At 48.4% G+C, this 21,867-nt stretch overlaps 13 protein-coding genes and 1 non-coding gene across 14 annotated transcripts; 7 read left to right on the plus strand and 7 right to left on the minus strand.

The window, feature by feature from the left end:
• Window positions 1-320: 320 nt before the first annotated feature.
• Window positions 321-1,594, minus strand: FPRO_12327 (uncharacterized protein; the record flags this gene model as incomplete). Its single annotated transcript, XM_031224111.1, has 5 exons — window positions 321-615; window positions 664-774; window positions 822-1,039; window positions 1,089-1,355; window positions 1,406-1,594. The coding sequence occupies 5 exons, from the start codon at window positions 1,592-1,594 to the stop codon at window positions 321-323; spliced, it is 1,080 nt and encodes a 359-aa protein (XP_031089403.1).
• Window positions 1,595-2,005: 411 nt separating this feature from the next.
• FPRO_12328 (uncharacterized protein) lies at window positions 2,006-2,834 on the plus strand (the record flags this gene model as incomplete). Its single annotated transcript, XM_031224112.1, has 2 exons — window positions 2,006-2,416; window positions 2,493-2,834. The coding sequence occupies 2 exons, from the start codon at window positions 2,006-2,008 to the stop codon at window positions 2,832-2,834; spliced, it is 753 nt and encodes a 250-aa protein (XP_031089404.1).
• A 582-nt stretch (window positions 2,835-3,416) lies between these two features.
• On the minus strand, window positions 3,417-3,773 carry FPRO_12329 (uncharacterized protein; the record flags this gene model as incomplete). Its single annotated transcript, XM_031224113.1, has 1 exon — window positions 3,417-3,773. The coding sequence occupies one exon, from the start codon at window positions 3,771-3,773 to the stop codon at window positions 3,417-3,419; it is 357 nt and encodes a 118-aa protein (XP_031089405.1).
• Window positions 3,774-4,237: 464 nt separating this feature from the next.
• On the minus strand, window positions 4,238-5,209 carry FPRO_12330 (uncharacterized protein; the record flags this gene model as incomplete). Its single annotated transcript, XM_031224115.1, has 1 exon — window positions 4,238-5,209. One exon carries the CDS (start codon window positions 5,207-5,209, stop codon window positions 4,238-4,240), a length of 972 nt encoding a protein of 323 aa, XP_031089406.1.
• Window positions 5,210-5,722: 513 nt separating this feature from the next.
• FPRO_12331 (uncharacterized protein) lies at window positions 5,723-6,466 on the plus strand (the record flags this gene model as incomplete). Its single annotated transcript, XM_031224116.1, has 2 exons — window positions 5,723-6,032; window positions 6,081-6,466. 2 exons carry the CDS (start codon window positions 5,723-5,725, stop codon window positions 6,464-6,466), a joined length of 696 nt encoding a protein of 231 aa, XP_031089407.1.
• Window positions 6,467-6,947: 481 nt separating this feature from the next.
• Window positions 6,948-7,913, plus strand: FPRO_12332 (uncharacterized protein; the record flags this gene model as incomplete). The annotated part of the gene is made up of 1 exon (XM_031224117.1): window positions 6,948-7,913. One exon carries the CDS (start codon window positions 6,948-6,950, stop codon window positions 7,911-7,913), a length of 966 nt encoding a protein of 321 aa, XP_031089408.1.
• A 302-nt stretch (window positions 7,914-8,215) lies between these two features.
• Window positions 8,216-9,524, plus strand: FPRO_12333 (uncharacterized protein; the record flags this gene model as incomplete). The annotated part of the gene is made up of 3 exons (XM_031224118.1): window positions 8,216-8,597; window positions 8,643-9,382; window positions 9,432-9,524. 3 exons carry the CDS (start codon window positions 8,216-8,218, stop codon window positions 9,522-9,524), a joined length of 1,215 nt encoding a protein of 404 aa, XP_031089409.1.
• Window positions 9,525-9,722: 198 nt separating this feature from the next.
• FPRO_12334 (uncharacterized protein) lies at window positions 9,723-11,564 on the minus strand (the record flags this gene model as incomplete). Its single annotated transcript, XM_031224119.1, has 3 exons — window positions 9,723-10,859; window positions 10,911-11,393; window positions 11,442-11,564. The coding sequence occupies 3 exons, from the start codon at window positions 11,562-11,564 to the stop codon at window positions 9,723-9,725; spliced, it is 1,743 nt and encodes a 580-aa protein (XP_031089410.1).
• An 813-nt stretch (window positions 11,565-12,377) lies between these two features.
• On the plus strand, window positions 12,378-13,348 carry FPRO_12335 (related to ketoreductases; the record flags this gene model as incomplete). Its single annotated transcript, XM_031224120.1, has 2 exons — window positions 12,378-12,664; window positions 12,718-13,348. 2 exons carry the CDS (start codon window positions 12,378-12,380, stop codon window positions 13,346-13,348), a joined length of 918 nt encoding a protein of 305 aa, XP_031089411.1.
• A 412-nt stretch (window positions 13,349-13,760) lies between these two features.
• On the plus strand, window positions 13,761-15,410 carry FPRO_12336 (putative TPR domain protein; the record flags this gene model as incomplete). Its single annotated transcript, XM_031224121.1, has 1 exon — window positions 13,761-15,410. The coding sequence occupies one exon, from the start codon at window positions 13,761-13,763 to the stop codon at window positions 15,408-15,410; it is 1,650 nt and encodes a 549-aa protein (XP_031089412.1).
• Window positions 15,411-16,022: 612 nt separating this feature from the next.
• On the plus strand, window positions 16,023-16,676 carry FPRO_12337 (uncharacterized protein; the record flags this gene model as incomplete). Its single annotated transcript, XM_031224122.1, has 1 exon — window positions 16,023-16,676. One exon carries the CDS (start codon window positions 16,023-16,025, stop codon window positions 16,674-16,676), a length of 654 nt encoding a protein of 217 aa, XP_031089413.1.
• A 275-nt stretch (window positions 16,677-16,951) lies between these two features.
• On the minus strand, window positions 16,952-19,498 carry FPRO_12338 (putative beta-glucosidase precursor; the record flags this gene model as incomplete). The annotated part of the gene is made up of 4 exons (XM_031224123.1): window positions 16,952-18,332; window positions 18,387-18,680; window positions 18,734-19,313; window positions 19,363-19,498. The coding sequence occupies 4 exons, from the start codon at window positions 19,496-19,498 to the stop codon at window positions 16,952-16,954; spliced, it is 2,391 nt and encodes a 796-aa protein (XP_031089414.1).
• A 789-nt stretch (window positions 19,499-20,287) lies between these two features.
• On the minus strand, window positions 20,288-20,403 carry rrna4. The gene has a single exon (XR_004093502.1). It is a non-coding gene; the product is annotated as a ribosomal RNA (ribosomal RNA).
• Window positions 20,404-21,152: 749 nt separating this feature from the next.
• Window positions 21,153-21,749, minus strand: FPRO_12339 (uncharacterized protein; the record flags this gene model as incomplete). Its single annotated transcript, XM_031224124.1, has 1 exon — window positions 21,153-21,749. The coding sequence occupies one exon, from the start codon at window positions 21,747-21,749 to the stop codon at window positions 21,153-21,155; it is 597 nt and encodes a 198-aa protein (XP_031089415.1).
• Between the last annotated feature and the right edge of the window lie 118 nt (window positions 21,750-21,867).

Below are 21,867 nucleotides of genomic sequence, written 5' to 3' on the forward strand. Positions count from 1 at the left end.
GGAAGACAGGTAAATGTGTAGGAGTGATGAGCGATAATTTAGCAGGCAGATTAGGTCATATATAGCTGCCACCAACACTGCTGATCAAGACCCGAAAATACATGTTTCGGGGCCGACGATAAGATCGGGCTAGGGACGGGACGGCACAGTTGGTTCGGTACCGGTGCCCCACTTCTCGGCATTTAGACAGTCCGGCCTCGGGCGACCCGGATTTGCACCAAAACCGTTCAATAATGAATGCTCAATTTAAGCTTATTCTTAGACGCCATGTCGTACTGTTCACCGATTTTAATTTACTTTTTCTGGAAGTGGTACTATGCTCAAACTTGCTGATGCACCGCGATAGAGTCTTGTGATCGACCGTGAGCATTATCTGAATGCAGTTCATAGTAAGCATGCTTTGTCAACTCCACCTCGTCTGCATTCGATGCAAGAATGCCATCTCCTAAATGTCGTGAGTTCTGACGGGACTTGCTTCCCCATATGGCAGTTCTATTTGACGTAGGCTTTGATGGATCTGTGTTCCCACTTGAACTCAATTGCTTCAACCCAAGCTTGTTCCAGACAAATTTGATCAAGGGACGCATCGTTGGGAGACAGCAGCAGATCACCGCACTGATCGATCAGCATTGCATTCGTAGCGAATTTCAAGAAAACACATACCTGTAGACCTCCATGCCGGTCCAGATCATCAGGTCGACAGTTCCCCAAGTTGGATCCGTCAGATCAACGGTGATGACCTTGGTGAGGCGGATGATGGTGACGAAACAGGCACTTCCTTTATCAGTATAACAATCACTACTCGAAGGAGATTTACTCACAAACTACCAAAGACCAACATGATTGCGATCAAGATCTTATGGTACAAAGGTACCTTCAAAGCCCAGATATACGGCAAAGGAACAATCATCAGACCAATGTCAGTGATGATACCACCAATCGCGACTCCAACATAAAATTTCGAAAGATCGATGCAGTTCTGGTTCGTGCCATCCCAAAAGCTAGAAATAGGCCAGCATGTTCGAATCGATGGAACATACTACGCAATGTCAGTACTGGCCGTGGATCATTCTGGTGGCGAGCCTTACCGTCGAGATGGCCCATGCAACGATAAAGGCGACGAATCCGTGCAAGAAATATCTCATGCTCGAGACACCGAAGATATGGTAGAAAAATGCTACAAGGGATAGCCTCGCACAGGCCAAAGCCGTTGTGTACATGATCTCATTTGCAACGATGGCCTTGAAGAAGTTTTCGATGTTCTTCGGGTCGTCCTGCATCACCCAAGCAAGATGCCTACCTAGGCCAAATCGAAGCCACAGCATACTTGTGATGAATACTCCAACAGTATTGAACTATAAGCAATGTCAGACACGTCAACTTCGGGGTCGTTGGTACGACTTACAGCCGCAAAGTACGCTAGCCAATCGTCCCAAGACAGCGTCTTCTTCGTCAACCTTGATGAAAAGAACCGACACGGCACAATGATCATCATCACGATGAAAAATGCGATATGCGTCGCATAAACCTCATTTTGCCGACTCTCATTGAGAAAAGCCGGATCGTAGGTAACCTCGTCCCCATTGGCAGCCATATTGCTAGCTCGTATGGAGAGTAAACGGTTTGAGAGGGGACTAGAGTTTAGCGCGAAGGCATTTATTAGAGTAAATATGGCATAGTCAGTTGAGATTGATCATCGGAATTCTTTCCCTTTAGGATTGGGTATCAAGATTAGCATGAGTCGGTTGAAAACTAGGATATGGTAGGGGCCATGACTCGGACGCGAGGTTAATGTCGGTATACTATTTGTGGAAAGACCCTGTAATTGCATGAGTTTCGGCATCTCTGTTAGAGCATGGTTTCGCGGGAGCCGGGCTAATTATTGGCATGCATATGAGAGGGGACTTGTTCGGTGATTCTTGAGCAAGTGACTATAAATCTGCATTGTGCCACCAACACATCATCTGTGCGGTTACATTGTCACTCACTCTTTTTGCTTTTTGCCATGTCTTCAACGATCTTGGCTGTACCCGGTGCATGGCATACCGTCGAGTCATTCGAGCCCATAAAGAAGATCTTCACGCAAAGGGGATACCAATTCGTCAGTCAAAACGCACCGGGGTTACATGATGCAAATGGCACTTGCCAAGACGACGCTGAATCATTAAGGAGAAAACTCCTGCTCCCGCTTGTTGAAGATGGCAAGGATGTCGTTGTGCTGATGCATTCGTATGGCGGGATGTATGGCTCACAGGCTGTTCAGGGCTTAAGCAAGAAAGAGCGGGAACAAGCGGGTAAGAAAGGTGGTGTGACTGCCCTGATCTACGTCTCGGCTGTGACACCCGTTGAAGGAAAAACGACTTTGGACATGATGGGCACAGATGCAAAGAACCTCCCCCCATGGGTTGAATACAACGTACGTGATTCAACATCCCCGCCCCTGTTCCGTGCCGCAGGACGACCCCACAGACTAAAAACTCTAATTATCACAGGAGACAACGGGCTGGGTCAAGTTCACAGGAGCCAAAGACACGATGTATCACGACATTCCCGACACAGCAGCAGAGCGTTACATCTCACTGCTAAAAGACCAAGCGCTGAATAGTATGAACACGCCGATTTCTTATTCTCCGCTTACAGATGAGAATTATAAGGGAAAGGCAGGTTATGTTATCTGCGGCGCTGATCGTGTTGTACCCCCGGCAGGACAGGAGATGTATGCAGCTGTAGGGGGGGTCGACAGGAAAGTGACAGTTGAGAAGGCGAGCCATGCGTTCTTTGCTACTGCGGCTGAGGAGACTGTCGACGCGGTTCTTCAGCTGGTGGAGAGCTGAAGGTTTTATCCCAGTTTTGTCGGCTTGGTGTCTCAGTTTAATTAGGCATGTTGAAACTATTTGGATTCTCGGCAAGAAGCTGCAAATAAAGCATTCAAAAACTGTGCTAACAAGTCTACGATATGCTAAACCATGTCCTTGTCTCTGCATTTTGACGCTGTCTCCCGTCTTTATCATGTTACGGTTCAGTGCGGCAGTTTCCAATGCCCGGCCGACAGATACGAGGCGATAAGATAAGATATCGGTAACCTTAACTTGGATAACCGAAGACATAGCCGCGAACAAGAAGCAAACATTGTACGGAACCAAGATTGTAATGCTAGTATTTCTGGAGCGAGATACCTTGAAGTACACCCACCCACAATCTATGTCTGATGTCAAACAAGTAACTCGGGATGTGATGGTCTTTGCCCGAACAGCCGCGCTCGAATTGCTTCTTCCAGTCATAGAGTAGTGTAACCCCGTGTTTCGTGTTTGCAGCCTAAAGGTTAACCTTATAGGCGGCAGTCATCCCCATAGTTCAAGCTCCCTCAACGCCGTTCCTTCTCAAAGAATTCATTACCAGTCCCGAAATAACTTCTTTTATCCTTCTTTCCCTAACTCATGAGCTTTGTCAGACCACGTGATAAGAAACTTCTGGAGTGTAGTCGGACTGGGCATCAAGAAACTCTCCTTTCTCTTCCCATTCTCGTAAATCATGAAAAACGGGACGCCTTGAACGTCGAGTTTTTCAGCAAGATCAGGTATGTCGTCGATGTCTAGTTTAGCGAGGACCAAGAGCTCCGGGTTGTAGGGGATTTGGTTGGAGAGTCTGTCGTAGATAGGGCTCATGGCCTTACAGGGACCGGCCCATGAAGCATTGGCATTGATGATGACGACTTTGTATTTCTTGAGGAGTTTCTCGTAGTCCTCTTGGCTTTTGATCTCAATGACTGGCATTATGAAGTTTGGTTTGGCCTGGATTCAATAATAATGAAGGTAGATAGTGCGGGGAAATGGACGAGTACCGGGAAGAGAGAGTTGTAGGTTATAACTGGTTTCAGTAGCCACTGATACATTCGACGAGATAAAAGAGAACGAGGCAGGAGATACTTTGCTGTCCAATCGGATGTCAAGTCGCTGCGTCCTCGAGACCATCACTTCCTTGCATTGGAATGTTGCCATACATATTAGCCAATTGGCAAGACAGTACCGAGTGGCTGGTCCGGTAGTTGAACTATAAATGGAACTATTGGCGTGGAGGGACTAAAGTGGCATGTCTTTGGGAATCTGGAACCATGACTTTCCCAGATGCCTCTCTCGGGCTGCAATCGAATCAAGTCAGCGATTGTACTAGTGAGGGTAAGGGCCATCGCAATGGTATGCTCCCGTTCATTCTATGAAACTACCGGCTCTATTTCTGTTCATTGCTTCTCTAGTTTCCCCCAGAAATCCCCAATGAGGTTCGCAACATCCACGGCCTGATCCCTCACGACACTATGCACGGCCTTTGGAACTACAAAAACATTCTCAAATCCATGCCCATTAAGCTGATCCTCGCTACACAAGCTATCCAGCTCTCCGAGTACAGCGAGCGATGGAATGCCCGTCTTGGCCGCCTCATCAAAGTAAACATGCGAGCCCATCACACTGCCATCTCTAAAGATCGCAACTACAGAAGCTGTGTGTCCCGGGTGCTCGCGCATCTGCCACTCACGGACTGCCTCAGCAACGACCTCACCGTTGGCGACCCTTTGCTTCCAATCTTCTGGTACAACAAGGTCTCCGCCCTCGAGAATGTTCAAAACGCACGTCTTCGCAGCATCATCGTCATCTCCTCGAAGACAAGCCTGCTCCTCGGGTGTGAACATGGAGAGTTCGAGGAGGCCTGCGGGCGCGACGAGAGTGAAGCTCTTGACACGCGAGGGCCTAGAGGCAACGTAGCTGACAGTAGTAGCTCCGCCAAAGGAAAAGCCGACGATATGAGCAGACTGCCAGTTCAGGTGTTCCAGTAGATTGTCGATGAGCTCGTGGAATAGTGATGCTTCGTGTGGAGCAACAGGTGTATCGCTCAGTCCGTGGCCCCAGAGATCAATCAGAACCATATGCGCAGCCGGGAATGATTTCTCGAGAGCGCGGGTAAGGGGCAGCATGCCTAGCGCTGGGGTCTGAACACCATGGATAAAGAGCACTTTATCAATTTTGGTGGTACCATCGTTGGATGATGAGGGTTTGAACTCGTAATAAGCAGCCTTGCCGCGGGGAGTCTGAAGGAATTGAGCGGACGGCAGTAAAGCTCCAAATGTTGCGACGAAAGCGGACTCTGTCGGCCCTGCAACTGGCGGCTGAGGCTCATAACTCGCCCCTGGGCGCGGTAGAACAAGATTTTGTGGCATAATCAACCTTTTTGCTAATGATACGTGGTGAGAGAGCATTGTGCTGGCCATGCGGGTTTTATGAGGCCCATCAAGCCAAGTGGAGCTTTGATAAGCGACCACGGCGGTCTAGCCCACTGAGCTTACCATGATCCTTCTAAGATCCTTTCATGCCACCTGCGTCGATAGGATAAATATGCAACTAGATTGCGGAGTACTCTCATCACAGAAAACGTCTTCATGTATAACTAGAATAGGTTGGCCTGTGACAGGTGTTTTTGACCACGTCGACCGAAATCATGATGATCTGGCAAGCGAAGTGGATCATTTACGAAGCTACGGAGTAGTCGGATCAGTTCCGATTGTTGATCCCTGGAGAAAAACTGAGTCACCCCGGCCTCGGAAACAAAAAGCTAGGTATCAATTCCATGCTGCCCAATATCGAACAGGCTATCTCGTTGTCCTTTGTCTGAACCTTGGTTTCCTGTAACCTCAACTTCATAAATTCAAAAAAACTGGCAGCGTCGTGTCATAATGTCCGAATCTTCAGATCCCGCGCCGAAATACCGCATCCGGCCCGGAACCTTCTTTGATGTTCCAGCCACTACACGGATCTATGCTGCATCATTCAGTAACGAACCACTAATCGACTTTTTCTTCCCCACGAGGAGACAGGATCCTTTGTCTTTCTTTACGTGGTCTTGCCGACGATTTCAGCGTCGGTATTGGACGCCTGGGTATTCACTGAGTGTCGTGGTTGATAAGCATGATCATCCGGTCGGCCTATCGTGGTGGAAACGACCAACTCAGCCTCTAACACTCCTTCAAAAGCTCCTCTCTCCTTGTAAGCTTGTTTACTACGTCTCTTTCGGATCTCTTCTAATCTTATCAGCGTTCTGGATGGGTTCAGTCGTCAACGCTTTCATCGACCTTCAAGAATATCTCTTCCCAGTCCAAGGTCTGAACAAGAAGAACATGGAAACCTTTGAGAAAGCATTTTCTGCCGTTGAGCCGCATGTGCTAGACACCCCGACAAGGCAAAAGGCGCACTACCTTTCTCTGTTGGGCGTCGACCCCGTTCTGCAAGGAGAGGGTCTTGGCAAGATGCTGCTGGAGGATGGACTTGAGAAGGTAGATGATGCGGACTCGGCGGCATGGCTTGTTAGTCTAGCTGATCTGGAGAAGCTTTATGCAAGATATGGGTTTGTTGAGGCCACCAAGGTTGAGGTTGAAGGGTTGCATGATTGGAAAGGTGGTATGGTGATGGTTAGAGATTGATCGGGTTCTGATAGCAGAAGCACAGTGGGACGTATATCTCGGGATCTCCCTATTTCGTGCATATATGAAGTATTTGGTGTTGAGAGTATAGAATTGTATCAGAATAGTCACAAGCCGAATTGGGATCTCCGAAAGAAGCTTGCCAGCAGCCTAGGGTGATTAATCATGCTGTGAACTTCAATATAAAGCAGATGCATCAAATATATATGAGTCGGCCTTGTACAGGAGTAATATTCATAGTATTCCGGGAGTCTTGTTTTGCCGAATCGGCACCGAGATGGACTCCAGCAGCTAGTCACCGTGTTATATGGCGATGACGTTTAATCCGAGATCTCCGAGGAACGTGCAAGTATATTAGACACACGACACCAGATATCTCTGTCCTGTACCAGCTTCGGCAGTTTTGAGCTTGCATCCCTTGTTCCATTTGAGCTTCAATTTTCTTGTCCTTCAGAGCGTTGGTAAACAATTCATCATTGCAATGAGTATCACACTTGAGGAACACTTTCTATCTCAAGCAGCACACTCGTCAACGGTAGCGACAAATGACCCGATCCATGGGTTTCCTACCAGTATCATCAACAAGCTCGTTGACTTCGATGATGAGCGAATCAAGAACATGGATGAGAACAATGTAGCAATTCAAGTCCTGTCTCACACTCCAGCCAACTTTCTCACCGCCGAAACAATAATAGCTTGTAACGATGAGCTTGCTGCAGCTGTCCGAGCGAATAAGTCTCGCTTCGCTGGCTTCGCGTGCCTCCCGATGGGTGATCCCATGGCAGCAACTCATGAGCTTGAAAGATGTATCAAAGAGCATGGGTTCGTTGGTGCGCTCATTGATAACCATTCCAACGGCAACTTCTACGATGGTCCTGAGTATGATATTCTTTGGGCAAAAGCTGTGGAGCTCGATGTGCCGATTTATATACATCCTGCGTGGCCGAGTGAAAACGAAAAGGAGGCTTTGTACTCAGGCGGTAATCTGCAGTCAGACAGTAGCTCAGCGACTGCACTCGGCGCCTTTGCTTTTGGATGGCATGCCAGTACTGCGAACACCATTCTGCGTCTAATGGCCAGTAACACATTTGACCGCCACCCCAAACTCAAAATCATCATTGGTCATTCTGGAGAGCTCATACCATATATGTTTGACCGTATCAACAAGGCCACTACATTCTTCGGGATGGAACGCGGATTTGCGGAAGTGATGCATAGTAATATATGGATCACAACTTCGGGAATGTTTGATGTGCATTCGTTGCGGTGTCTGTTGGGCAACATGCCTCTGAGTCAAGTCATGTTTAGTGTGGATTATCCTTTCAGCGATAACAGGCTTGGCAAGGAGTATTTAGAGACGATTCGAAAGGAAGGGGTTCTTGATGAGAATGGAATTGAGGCTTTCGCTTCTGGTAACGCAAGAAGGTTGTTATTTCATCAAGGTTGAGAAGATGATGCCACTGGTCATATCAGCGTCGACAACTTAATTGTTATATTATGTCGTTGGGATGAATTATTTTTACCAAGGTTTAAAATGCTGACATAGCATCTTCAATGCCTCGCTAACCCTTAGCAATCAGCGCGCATCATCAGTGTTCGTATAGTGTCGCCCTGGACTATTTGAGACTACCTCAGCGCTAATCCAATTTGATACACATCCACGTCATCCAATCAATTGCCAACTTTAAAAAACGAGACAGCGCCCTTTTCTTGTTTATTCCGGATCAGCAGCCCATCTCCACCACAACAATGCCTAGAGCTCACGACCATTTCCACGGTCGGCATTACCACGCTGAGCGCACAACTGGCCCTGTCAAGGCGCTCAATCCAACGAAGCGATATCTAGTTGCCGACAAGAAGACACTCAATGCTGAGTCTGACGCCGGAAATGCTGGGAAAGAATCGCGACCGGGTGAAAAGAGCCCTGGAGTTGCTTACGTGTGGAGGAGTCGCGATAACAGAAAGGGACGGCATGCGCTAGCCATTGGTGTTGATCCTCACAAGCATGCAGCGACGAAAGGACCGAGGCCATCGAATACGTATCACCAGACTTTACGCGGCATCTTGAAGATGTTTGTCAGATGCCCAGTCTGGGATGTATCGTACGATGTCGCCGTCGTCTTCACAATAGGTACTCACCATCTCATCACACAAAGTAATAGCTAATTATTGAAAGGTTCGATCATCTGGGTAATCAATGGCTTTTACTCATGGATCCCCGTTCTCAACCCCTCAACCAAGGTGTCTGACTGGGCCGGCGGATTGACAGCTTTCATTGGCGCTACGGTCTTTGAGTTTGGCTCGATCCTACTCATGCTCGAAGCTGTGAATGAGAACCGATCGGACTGCTTTGGTTGGGCCGTTGAGGAAAGCGTAGACGGGATGCTTCATCTCACTCACGCGCATAACTGCAAGCATGCACACGCGCAAAAGGGGACTTTTGTGAAGCAAAGCTCTAAACCCCTGGGCAATGACACCGCGGAGTCATCGGGAAATGATCGGATGTGGTCTTGGTGGCCGACGTGGTATGAACTCAGAACACATTATTTCTTCGACATCGGCTTCCTGGCCTGTTCTTCACAGACATTCGGCGCCACTGTATTCTGGATATCAGGCTTCACAGCCTTGCCGCCTATACTCAACAACCTCTCTACACCAGCGGAGAACGGCGTCTACTGGCTCCCTCAAGTGATTGGTGGCACAGGCTTCATCGTTTCAAGCATCCTCTTCATGGTTGAAGTTCAGCCTCGATGGTACATTCCAGCGCCGGGGGTGCTGGGGTGGCATATTGGACTGTGGAACTTGATTGGCGCTATTGGCTTTACTCTCTGCGGTGCGCTGGGCTTTGGCATCACGCATCCAGGCGTTGAGTATGCACTGACACTTTCGACATTTATAGGTTCATGGGCATTCTTGGTGAGTTCGACTGTGCTTTGTGGACAACATTGGCTGACATGGATTGCAGATAGGTAGTGTGATTCAGTGGTATGAAAGTCTTGATAAGTATCCTATCTGGGTGGACCAAAAGATCGAGAGACTTGGGCAACGAAAGAGCTGAATACAATATCCTATTCCTACCTATTTACAGGCAGAACTAGATGACTTACCAAAGCTACTATAGCTGTCATTTTATATCTGACTAATCGTTTCGCTGGAATATCTACCTCTAGCGAAAGTGAAACCGGATTAGCTACGGATTCCCAGTCTCGAGTACTTTATCAAAATTGACTCTCCAGGATTTAATCTGATTATATCTCTAAAGGGACGGGTTATGAGGGAAAAATCCACTTAACGGCATGTCCCATTCTAAATTCACGTCCAGCATCGCGGTGTCCAGCCACGATGACAGATCATCATCAATCTGAAAATGTTCAAGCTCACCAAACTCCCAACATATTCCAGTATCCACTGTCTCCGACCAATTGCAACTTCCAGATCCAGTTCCTAGCCCACCCAGACCATCGCTTGAGACGACTGGGGCCGCTGTCGTCCTTTGCGTAGTGGAGCGTACCACTAAAGCCCCTGCTGTGGCTTGCAACCCAGCCTGTTGAACTACATCCCGCCGGACATATCCGAAGTGGGGGATCGCAATTCTATCTGGTAGTTGGCTCGATGCGCTTTCGTCACTGTCGAGGGTAATGCCGGATAATATGTCAAGCATCCTTCGACATTGACAAGCAACCTTACATCCTGCCTTCTCTTCTCTTTCAAATATGCTTTTGACTTGTGCAATCAGGTTCTGATCTTCGTCTGGAACCGAAACGGTGATCTCGTCTGACCGAGGTTGCGACAGACATAGGATCAGAGATACACAAGCCATGAATCCGACGAAGTCGCTTGTTTTACAGTCAAAGATACTGAAGCCCTGGATTTCAGTACGCAAAAGTGTAAACCGTTTAAGTAGATGCCGAGAAGCTTCCAAACATGCCAGTCTGTGAGAGCCTCGAGCAGATGTCATCTCTGTGCCGACGATGAATGGCAGATGGAGGTTAATTCTGACATGAAAGAAGTAAAAATGCAAGAGCAAAATGTTTCTCAGCTCATCCGTTTCGGCATGGCAGTTTGGAAGTGAGTCGGGTAAATCCCACCAGCTCAAGGGCATAGAAGAAGCGATGGTATCCATTTGTTCATCAAGGAGCATTGAACTTGCAGAGGATGGCTTCCCGGGCATCATATTCCGGTCAATGATCTTTCCTGCAATGGAAGCACACCGCAAAACGAACCGCTGTTCTGGGTATGTAGGCGCGTTATATGGTTCCACGGTTGGACCAAGATGAGCGTCGTTGAATCCATATGGAATGCCAAGAAGAAGACTTGAAAAGCGATCTCCGTGGTAAAATGCCCACCAGATACTCTTCAGACGAGGGGAAACCATTTCTCGTCTATACAGGCCCTGTGACGTTGTTAGCTTTGTGAATACCAATTATATATCAGATAGAATTACCATAACTTCCGAAATAGCAAGACCTTTCCTATACATCATCCAAGACTGTCTAGGTTGACCAATATCACTGTAGGCCTTAGCCAACAACAGAAGAAGCTCCATTGCCTCGGCAGAGTAAGAGTGCGCAGAATCTGGAATGGCCAGTTTATCAACGAGCCCGTATAGATGATGGTTATTGCCCGTGCTACGTGCATATGCAACAACAAGCATGCCAAGTTTGGCAGGGTCACTGCTCGTGTAGACACGTACAGCAAACGCGGCCAGGTCTTCGTAAGTTCCCTGGCAGATGACCTGAACCTTCTGACGAAAGCTGCTCCACCAGGCCCCATTCTGAGACAGAGTAGATATCAAAAGATCATATTCTGGTAGAACCGAACGAAGCTTTAAGCACGCATCACTTGAGCTTTGCGTGTAGAACGGAGGACTTTTGCGAGATGCAATCTCGTGAACAGGTCGGGTTATCTGATGACTTTCTATCGATCCCTTGGAAACAATCAGCGCATCATAATCGAGCATCACCTGACAACATACCTTGGCTTTGTTGAGCATGGACACAAAGGGCGCCCTTTCATCAGCCTCAACTGGCTCGTCTTCAGTATCAAACTCTTCATGATTTAGGGTCGGCTCATGCGCTATAACGTGATTCCTGACCATCTTTTCGAGAACGGCGACCCTTTCCCGCAAGCTCACACTTTCGGTATTAATATTGCTCTCGTTCACTGGAGTCGCATCTCGCTGATCGAGACAACGAGACCCACGGGCAGCACATGGGATGCAAGGGGATGCAGCTCCAGGGTGGAACTTGCATTTTATTTTTCTCCTTCGACCTAAGGTAACTGTCAGCTTGACGATTGTTCAACAGCATATAGAAACAATTTGCGAAATAACACCCTGCTATCCTATACGAGGTTCGTGATATTTACCCGAAGGGACCAGATTCATATTAAGTCCAAATCAGTATAGTGACTCACATTCACTGCAGCTATGCGTCCCCTTTCTCATCTTCCTTCTAGCCGTGACGGACTGTGACATTGCCCTCGGGGCTGCGGCCGTGGCGGACATGGTATGCCTAGCAGAGTAGATGGACTCACGTGGTCGGGGTCTCTTTCGGCCGAAATCCTCTTCGCTCCAGCTGATCAGGCCTGTCGTATGGGACGAAACGATGCGTGAGCGGTAATGGGTTACCGAGACAGCTCATGGTGAGACGGACGAGTTTGGTCCGCATCACGTGACATAAGCACATAATTGATCACATCTCCGTCCGTTCATGAGTCCCAGATGTGAAAGATATGGCCGAATTTGGATTATCGCCATCCAGCTGAATCTTGATTATGGGAAAATTAAACTATAAGAAGATGGAAGGCTTCCCATTTTTGCCTCACCATCAATAGCATACTCACACAACAATTCACAATCAATCACATCTCCAATTCTCATACTCCCTTCAAAAACATCAACTATTTTATCATGGCTCCTCTTGTCTGGCTCGTAACTGGCACCACATCTGGCATTGGTGCTGCGTTGGTAAATGAAATCGTTGCCCGCGGCGACAAAGTCATTGCCTCCGGTCGCAAAGCAAACCAGAAACTCGGCCACCTCAAGTCAGATAATTTAGCCATCTTGGAACTAGACATTACGGCCCCGTGGACCATGGTTCAAGCTACGATGAACGAGGCCTGGGCCATCTTTGGACATATTGACATTCTGTTGAATAATGCCGGTGCTTCTGCCTTGAAGTGCGCAGAAGAAGCTGAGTAAAGAGCCTATGAACCCTTCAGTTAAGAAGCGAGCTAACAAGGAATGATAGAGATGCATATGTCCAAAACCTCTTCCAAGTCAATCTCTTTGGACACATGAACGTTACTCGCGCCATACTCCCGCATTTCCGTGCCCAGGGCCATGGTCGCATTGGCTTCACTTCCTCCGCCAGCTCATGGGGTCCTCTGCCCTTTATGTCCCACTATGCAGCATCTAAGGCTGCTCTTAACACTTACATCGAGAGCCTCCATAAGGAGGTCCGACCTTTTGGCATTTCTTGCGTCGGGTTCATGTGCGGTAACTTTCCTACCAACCTCGGCCACCCGAGGGATGAAGATGCTCCAGAATTCGCAATCCAAGGACCTGCCATTGCAGACTATAACAAGCTCATGGGGGAACTTGGGCTCATGTTTGCCAAGGCATTTGCTCAGCGGACAGGTGAGCTGGACAAGGTCGCGAAGGTTATGGTGGATATTATGAAGGGCGAAAGGATCGCGGCTGGGAAGCCATGGGCGGTTAGTATTGCTATTGGGTCTGATGCTTTCGATTGCGGAGAGCAGAAGTGTGAGGAGCAACTCAGGCTGCTGAATGAGTGGAAAGATGTAAGCTATGTTACGGATCGGGACGGCCATGATCACGTCACACCTAAGGAGTATTTGGACTTTGCCTCCATGCTCTAGAGTAAGGACCAGAAAGTATTGGTATTTAGCTAGTAAATACACAAGAAACAATACGCCCGAGTTGCAATAAACTAGGAAACAGCGCGTTGGACCATCTATTTATCGCTTCCAGTATTAAGCAGCTTATCCTGAAGTGAACTACTAAAATCTTCTCAGTAAAAGGAGAAAATAACAAGTCACGCTATAAACATGTGAACTATGCTTGTGATTCCACACTACCCTACACTCACTCAATTTTTTCGAAGCTTAAATGGCTGGAGCCGGAGCGCGTGATTGGTCCCATGACTTAATGAGGGGGACACGTACTTAAGAAATGAAAAATAACTCATGCTTCGAAAAGCAGGGCACCCTTTAATATTACTCATCGCCATAATTTTGGCACTGTGTACCTGAAACGTCACGACGATCAGCAATGTCAACCCCATACCCTTTCGATCTTGGCTTGTACAAGCGAACCATCTCGACTACCTCCCCGGAAAGCCAAGCTTGGTTCAGCCGTGGACTCATATGGGCGTACGCATTTAATCATGAGGAATCCGTCTTCTGCTTCGAGCAGGCCGCCATTTCCGACCCTGACTGCGCGATGGCCTACTGGGGCTTGGCGTATAGCCTAGGGCCTAACTACAACAAGCCATGGTCGTTCTTTGATGACAAAGACCTGGCTGACGCAGTTGGGCGTGGTCACAATGCCGCCCGTACAGCCATGGCTAAGATGTCAGCCTGCAATCCAGTTGAGCAAGCCCTTATCACAGCACTTCAGCACCGTTACCCGCAAGAGAGACCTTCGAATTGTTCCTCTTGGAATCAGGGCTTTGCTGATGCAATGGAAGGGGTGCACAGGCACTTTCCGGACGACTTGGATGTCATTACCTTGTATGCAGACGCTTTGATGAACTTGAATCCATGGAACCTTTGGGATCTTAAGACGGGAGATCCTACGCCTGGAGCTCACACGCTGAAGATCAAAACGATAATCGATAATGGCTTGAAGCTCAACGGTTCTTTGGAGCATCCCGGCTTACTCCACTTGTATATCCATTTGATGGAAATGTCTCCGAGACCAGAAGATGCTCTTGCAACGGCCAACCATCTTCGTGGGCTCGTACCTGACGGAGGACATCTACACCACATGCCAACTCACTTGGACGTACTATGTGGACACTACCAAGCTGCCATTGACTCCAACTCGGAGGCGATCAAAGCCGACGATAAGTATTTATCCAAAGCTGGACCCTTGAACTTTTATTCTCTGTACCGGTGCCACGATCTTCATTTTCGGGTTTACGCTGCTATGCTCGCGGGGCAGTACAAAGTTTGCATTGACACTGCTAGTCAGCTAGAGTCTACTATCCCGAAGGACCTTCTTCAAATCGAGTCTCCGCCTATGGCTGACTGGCTTGAAGCGTTTCTGAGTCTTCGTGCTCATATCTTGGTCAGGTTCGGAAAATGGCAGGATCTGATTGATATGGAGCCACCTGAAGACCAGAACTTATACTGTATGACCACGTCGATCGTCCTGTATGCGAAGAGTGTAGCTTTTGCTGCTACGGGCAGAGTGCCAGAATCGGAGCATCACAAAGGACTATTCCACGAGTCTTTAAAGAGAGTTCCGACCTCTCGCACTCTTTTCAACAACACTTGTCTGGATATCCTCCGAGTGGGTGAAGCTATGCTCGATGGCGAACTGGAATACAGGAGAAAGAATTATGATGTCGCCTTTGAGCACCTCCGTGAGGCTATTCGTCGCGAGGATAATCTTCCTTATGACGAACCGTGGGGATGGATGCAGCCTACCCGCCATGCATACGGTGCGTTGCTTATGGAGCAGGGGTATCTCGAGGAGGCAGTTGAGGTGTACAAGACAGACTTGGGACTCAACGATAAACTACCTAGAGCTTTGAGGCACCCTAATAATGTGTGGGCACTGCACGGCCTTCACGAAAGTTTGTCGAGATTAGGCAGAGAACCAGAGGCGAAGGAGATTGAGGGCCTTCTGCAAAAGGCACTGGCAGGTACCGACGTTCTTGTTAAGGCCTCTTGCTATTGCAGACTAGATAAATGAGAATGCACATCGACAATAAATAAATTTTGTAATATTTTTAATCTTTAAGCTATGAGGAAATATGAGTTGCAGAGCCGTGGCGCCTGTCGTTTCAAAAGAGCTAACTTCTCGTTGCCTATGTTCATCACTCCTGTTCGTTCAATGGTGAAGACGGCAGTACCCACCGAGGGGTATTTAGGATAACTAAAACATTAATGGTATCTCATAAATTCTAAGAAGATAATTGTTCTCTAAGTTCTGTACCAGGTTTTCTTTGTCCTGCTACATGAACATATCAGAAGCTTGAGCCCGAACTTTGTGTTCATATATGTTCATAGTGTAGTATTTAATGGAGGACAAAGCACAATATGTTCTCGATGAACATCAGAAATATGACAAAGAATCCAGCGGAAGGCACTGGTCGCAGAATGTCACCGAACCATATGTTATTCTCACGAATATGTAGAGTGCTAGTTCCAAGCCTTGAAGCTCACTGGGATTAACTTGCGAATATATAAACCTAACTTCCTTATCATCATCTGGGCTTTCTTTTCATCAACAAAACAACAACCTTTGAACCTATACCACAATCTGCAACACAGTAAATACTAATCCTACTATCAAACATCCATCATGGCTTGGGCAACAACCGAGGAAAACACTTGCCTGCGAGCGCGTCAGATCCGCCGCTATTATGACAAGCACATCGGTTCGGAAGGCCCCCTGAAGTACGGAGACAAGATCCTCCTATCTGACATCGACCTCGCCACGACTCTCGCTCCAGACTATAGTCTTAAGCTTTGTGCTAAGGGTGAGGAAGAGTATCCCGAGCAGTGGGATTCGAAAGCCAAATCGCTTTCTTACACGCTTAGCAACTTCCGTCTCAAGGCCAAGGAGCTTGCAGCTGCCATGGGCAAGGAGATTGAGGATTTCATGACCAAGGACGCAACAACTATTCCACCAGTTTTCCTTGGGGGTAATGGCGATAGGGCTCATGTTCGTTCCCTTGAGTTGATTGCCAGCTGCCTGAAGAGGGAATTGGCGGAGGTCAACAAGGGAAAGATGGCTGCTGAGGAGGAGGCTAAGCAATACTTGGCTCGAGCTAAGGAGGCTGAGGCTCAACTTAAGCGGCTTCTGGAGGAGCAGGAAGAGGAAGACGATGAAGATGAGGAGAGCGAAGAAGACGGTGAAGATAGGAGGAGGAAGAGGAGGAAGATTGATGGAGCGAGCAATCGAGTGCTAGAGACTATTCACTGTAGTCTGTCGGGTGCTAGTACTAAAAAGTAAATTGACATTGCACTGGCGCCCTTGTAGAATGTTTAGAATGTGTGTGGTATCAAAGCCGATAGTCAGGTAAGGTATCTGGCCTGTAACAATGTTACACATTATAAATAAATGATAGAACAAGCAACTATACCGAATATTCTCTCAATAAAACCTTTGCAGGAAACACCTATCACAGTATTAAGCAAATATGACAAATGAATCATGAAATCAATCATACTGAGTATTAGAGATATAGATTCAACTAACTATACTGATCCATCCTTCTCGAATCATAATTAGATGCTCAGGGTACCTTGCAGAGGCAAATCTCGACTACTTCGGCCGACATAGATAGCATAGCTGCCTGGTTGAAGTTGCCACTCCTGCGCAACAACGTTCCAGGCACTCAAGTCCCGACGGGTAAGCTCAAAGGTTACTGTAGCCGTCTCTCCAGCCTTGATAGACGGCTTCGTAAAGCCACGCAGCTGTCTCACAGGACCATCAGGAACACCAACGTACAGCTGTGTAACCTCTTTTCCGTCGGCAGAGCCAGTATTGCTGACAGTTGCTGTCACTGTAGCAACGACATCCCACAAGTCTGAACGGCCTCCCTCAGTAACAGTACCAGCTGGGTATTCCTGTGTCTGTGCCTGGGACTTTGTAACTTGGAGATTCGCGTAATCAAAGGTTGTGTAGCTCAAGCCGAAACCAAACTCGAAGCGGGGAGTGATATTCTTGGCATCGAAGTGTCTGTAGTCGATGAAAACACCCTCAGAGAAGTCAGACTGGGGGAAGTGTTGGAACTGGTTGGGGGCGAGAGTCAAGTCTGGCTTCAGCAGGTGACCATAATCCGTCTCGTTGCGAGCAACAGTGTACGGGAGACGTCCTGATGGGTTCTCATCGCCATAGAGCAACGAAACAAGAGCATCTCCACTGTCCTGACCCGGAAGATGAGCGTAGATAATAGCGGTGACATTGGGATGGCTAAAGAAGCCATCCACAAGGCGCGTTCCAGCATTGTGAAGAACAACAATAGTGTTGGCGCACTTGTCGGCGACGTTGTTGATAAGCTCATCAGTATAGGCATCATAAGTAGCAGGTCTATCCCAGCCTTCGCTAGCCCAAGCATTACCAGCGACGATGCAAGCTTCGGAAGTAGGGTTGACACTAGGATCCCAGCTCTCAAAGTCCCAGAAAAGCGCAGTGTCCTCCTTTTTCGCCCTAGAAACAAATGCGTCAAATGGTGAGCTGAAAAGAGTCCAAGTGCTAGCACCCGAGCCTCCACCCGAGATAATGGTTCCATTGGGCGCGATGGCGGAGTATTTGAGGCTCAAGTTGCCGAGAAAGCCGATGTTCAGCTCAGTGATGTTGGCAGATTGGGCGCCGATAGACCAAGGGGAGAACATGCCTTGGGCGGGCTCTGGTGTGTTCTTGTCAGGAGCTTTGTGAGAGTATCCGAACAGAGAAACGAGCTTCATGTTCGACTTGAAAGGCAGTGCATTGTTGGTGTTCTTGACCAAAACATGGCCTTCGACTGCACCGTCCCAGAGAGTAGGTTTGGCGCTTGCGTTGCGAGCGTCTACTACGGGGTGAGGCTCCCAAAGCTTGGCAGCGAGCCCGTGACCTGGGGCTTCAGTGTCTTGGTCCTGATCCAACTGGTACCAAGTTGCGAGGAGGCTAGATGATTGTCAGCGAAAGGAAAGTTGAGAGGCGAGACTGAGCTTAGCGTACCGTGTAACCATATTGTCGACCTGTGACTCGGGAATCGTTCCGTTGTTCACACCAAGGGTAAGGTTGGCACCCCACAATATCGAGCTGGGCATAACAACATCCAGGCCAGCCAACGCCGAAGCCATACCAGATTGCTGTGCACCCCAGTCCGAGACGACAAAGCCCTGAAAACCCAGCTCACCTTTGAGTAGGCCATTCAGAAGCTTGGAGTTCTGGCATGCATGTGAGTTGTTTGCCCGGTTGTAGCTGCACATCACACTGGCGAGTCCAGCGTGGACTGCATCAGCGAAAGGCCTGTCCAGGTGTTAGCAAAGTTTATTGTTACAACCGAGGTACCATGTGCTTACCAAAGATATAATTCATGGAGTGTCTTGTCATCGAGATTCGATGAGATTGCATCGGCTCCAGTGATGGACGCAGCAAGTCTGTGAGTCTCTTGCTCTTGGGCGAGGAAATGTTTCCCGCACGCAACAACTCCGGCATCTTGGATACCAGCGACAGCCTCATGGCCCAACTTGCCCGCCAGGTAGGGATCATTGGAAAAGCCCTCCCAGTTCCGCCCACCTTCAACTACTCGACCCAGTGGTCCAAATACTGGACCAAGAAGAATGTTGACTCCCTTGGCTTTGGCCTCGGCGCCCATGTAGTAACTCCGGCTGTAAGTCAATTCTGGGTTCCAGCTTGCGCCGACATGAATTCCCGAAGGAAACGAGCTCACGTAATCTGTGTTGCGGACACCGTTGCCAGCGTCTGCTAAACACAGTCCGGGGAAGCCCACACGAGGAATGCCAGGTATGAAGCCAGAGCAGCCGGTAGTTGTCTGACCTCCTGTAGTCAAGTTGACTTTCTCTTCAAGAGTCAACTGGGACACTAGGTTCTTGGCTTTGGCTACGGCTGCGGCCCATGATCCGGTGTCTACCTGTTGCGCTTCTCAAGAGATCAGTAGTGCTCGTGCAATTGTAGAGTGAGTGCTCACGTGTAGGATAAACCGGCGGAGATTGACCGTAGAAGTAGGTATCATCGATGATGACATTTTCTGGTTGCTTCTGAGCTAGTAGACCCTGGCTCATCAGAGACAGGGCCACGAAGCAAGATATAGAAGTAGGAAACATTGCGACTCGATTGCTTGTCTCGATGCCTGGACATACTGTAGTTACGTTCAGGATCTGCGCTCTTTATATACACCATTTTCAACCTCACAACATGTAAAAACAAGACAAACTGGCCATCAACCCCCCGCTCATCGGCAAAAGACATCGGCTCCTCTGGTCACTCGTCCCAACACCATCGGGGAACTTAGCAAATAACATGGTGATTCTGAATAATGGATCTCTGTCTCTAGCCTTTACGCAATGCTTTCCAATGGGCAGGAAACTCGGCAATAGCGTTACTTTTACAGAAAACCGTCGAGGATATTCGGGCCTTTTAACGAGTCACTGGGACTGTGGGGTCTATGTCGTCGCCTGACATTGGTTTCCCCGACTTTTCAGTGACAAGGTTTCTGGGTTAGACAGACCATCTCCCCAGTTTTCTCCACCTCCGCCTTTCTGGTTTGGGGCTAAGCTTGGCTGCATTTACCCCAGAATTATGCGCTCTCCGGTAATGTGACCTTGATTGAGTTAGTGATTGAGTTCGATCGCTGCCCGTCCCCGACCTTTACCCGGCATGTCACATCGTTCCCTTAATCCCCGACGGGATATCCGTCGTCTTGCGGCATCGGCCTTGAAAATTTGCACTCTCTGTCTTCTCCTCTTGCCAGTATTGTAGCTCCGAGAAGCAGCCGAGAGGGTTCGATACATGCAGCTTGCACTAGCCTTGTTCAACATCACGAGAGAATCGAGGGCCGCACCATTGGATCAAGCGCGAACATGAGCAAAAAGGAAGCAGATCATCTGCCAAAAAACATACAACAGCGGGGATTCGCTGGTCGTCACCGACCCAACTACTAATCCGCCCCTTATCAGCTTATCTATGGGAGAGCGGACGGGATCCCGAGTTCTCTGATAGGTATGGTCGTATGTGCTTGTTCCTAGGTCTGTGATAGATTATAGAGGCACTCAAGGCATGAGGAAACAAAATTATCATTAAACTTCGACTACCACGGAACGAGTGTACAAATTTACCGATTCGTTCTAACTTAGAGAGCTCACAGGCCTCTTGCTAGAGTCTGATTTACTATATAATTACCAGCAGAGTCTGATCTTGGTTAAGATAGAGAAGTAGTTAAATTTTACAAAGATGAGGCTTTGTTGTAATGATATGTGTTAAAAGGCCGTAGCTTATAGATTAGCTCTAACTTAAAGTCCGGCACTTGTTCTTAAGGACCGTGAGCCTCCTAGCAGAAAGCCGCCTCTCTTGACAATCAACCCTGGTCAACTTCTCCTGACCATGTGACTGATTCCAAGACACTGCACCATTCGCTGAAGCTCAGACTGCCCCTTGATGCATGCCATGCCACTACTATGAATATTGGCGTCTTATTCCACGGTTCATGACCTTGGGAATAAACCTTCCTCGGTCCCCTCATCAAATCAAGCAAATAGCCGAACTGGCAATATGGAATGTCATGGACGAAGCGCCATATCTTCCCCTTCTGTACTAGGGCCTTCTAGTTTGCCCAAGTCGATCCGTGCGTGTTTTTGGGCCTTTTTGAGCGGCTGTTTATTGCGTCAGCTACAGCTACGCTTCAGGCACGAGAAGAGGGAGACCTACCAATGAACTTGAACGCGATTGCATAACGGAGACTATAATTGTTCCCCCGGCATCTTACTCTGGGTAGACAGATGCTCTCGAGAACAAATTGTCCCATGAACCCATTACCCACCGCTCATATTCGTCCTTTTCCTGTTCTGGCGACTTTTGGTCCCTCGTCCTCGACACATCAATGTCATGTCTCATTCTCTTGGACGCAGGCGCAGAACATGGCGTTGACTGAATCGAACTGTAAAACGCGTCTTTCCGTATCTTATCTTCGAGATCCTGGAGTAGGAAGCGTTCGTATTCCGTCACATTCAACTTATGAAGAATATTTGCAGGACCGCTGCTATCATAGTCGCCGGTCGAATCACTGGAGGCGACTGAGCACGGAGATGGTTCGGAATGATCTTCTTTCGAGTTTGACGTAAACTGGTGAACAAACTGAAGAGATGAGTCGCGACGACTTGTGTGAGGTCGTTTTCTCTTTCGTTCGTCGCGGCGATGCGACGGTCGAGGTGAAGAACTTGTTGTTTCAATGTCGGATGCTCGCAGGTAAAGAAGTGCAGGCACCACGACATTATGCGATCCGCCTCTAAGCAAAACAGCATCCGAAACATTCCAGTATGGGGTGTGTACAACAGCCACTGTTATTGGTGAAGCTGCCATTTTAGAGATGCAATGTGGGGGTTGGATGAGAAAAGCTATGGCTGGCCCTTGGGTACCCGAAGACCGATGCTTCAACCGAGTTATAAGACCGGTTACACCTTTGACTGATTTCGCGGGA

Source organism: Fusarium proliferatum (assembly GCF_900067095.1).
Source record: "Fusarium proliferatum ET1 genome assembly, contig: FPRO_scaffold015, whole genome shotgun sequence".
Taxonomy (NCBI): Eukaryota; Fungi; Ascomycota; class Sordariomycetes; order Hypocreales; family Nectriaceae; genus Fusarium; species Fusarium proliferatum.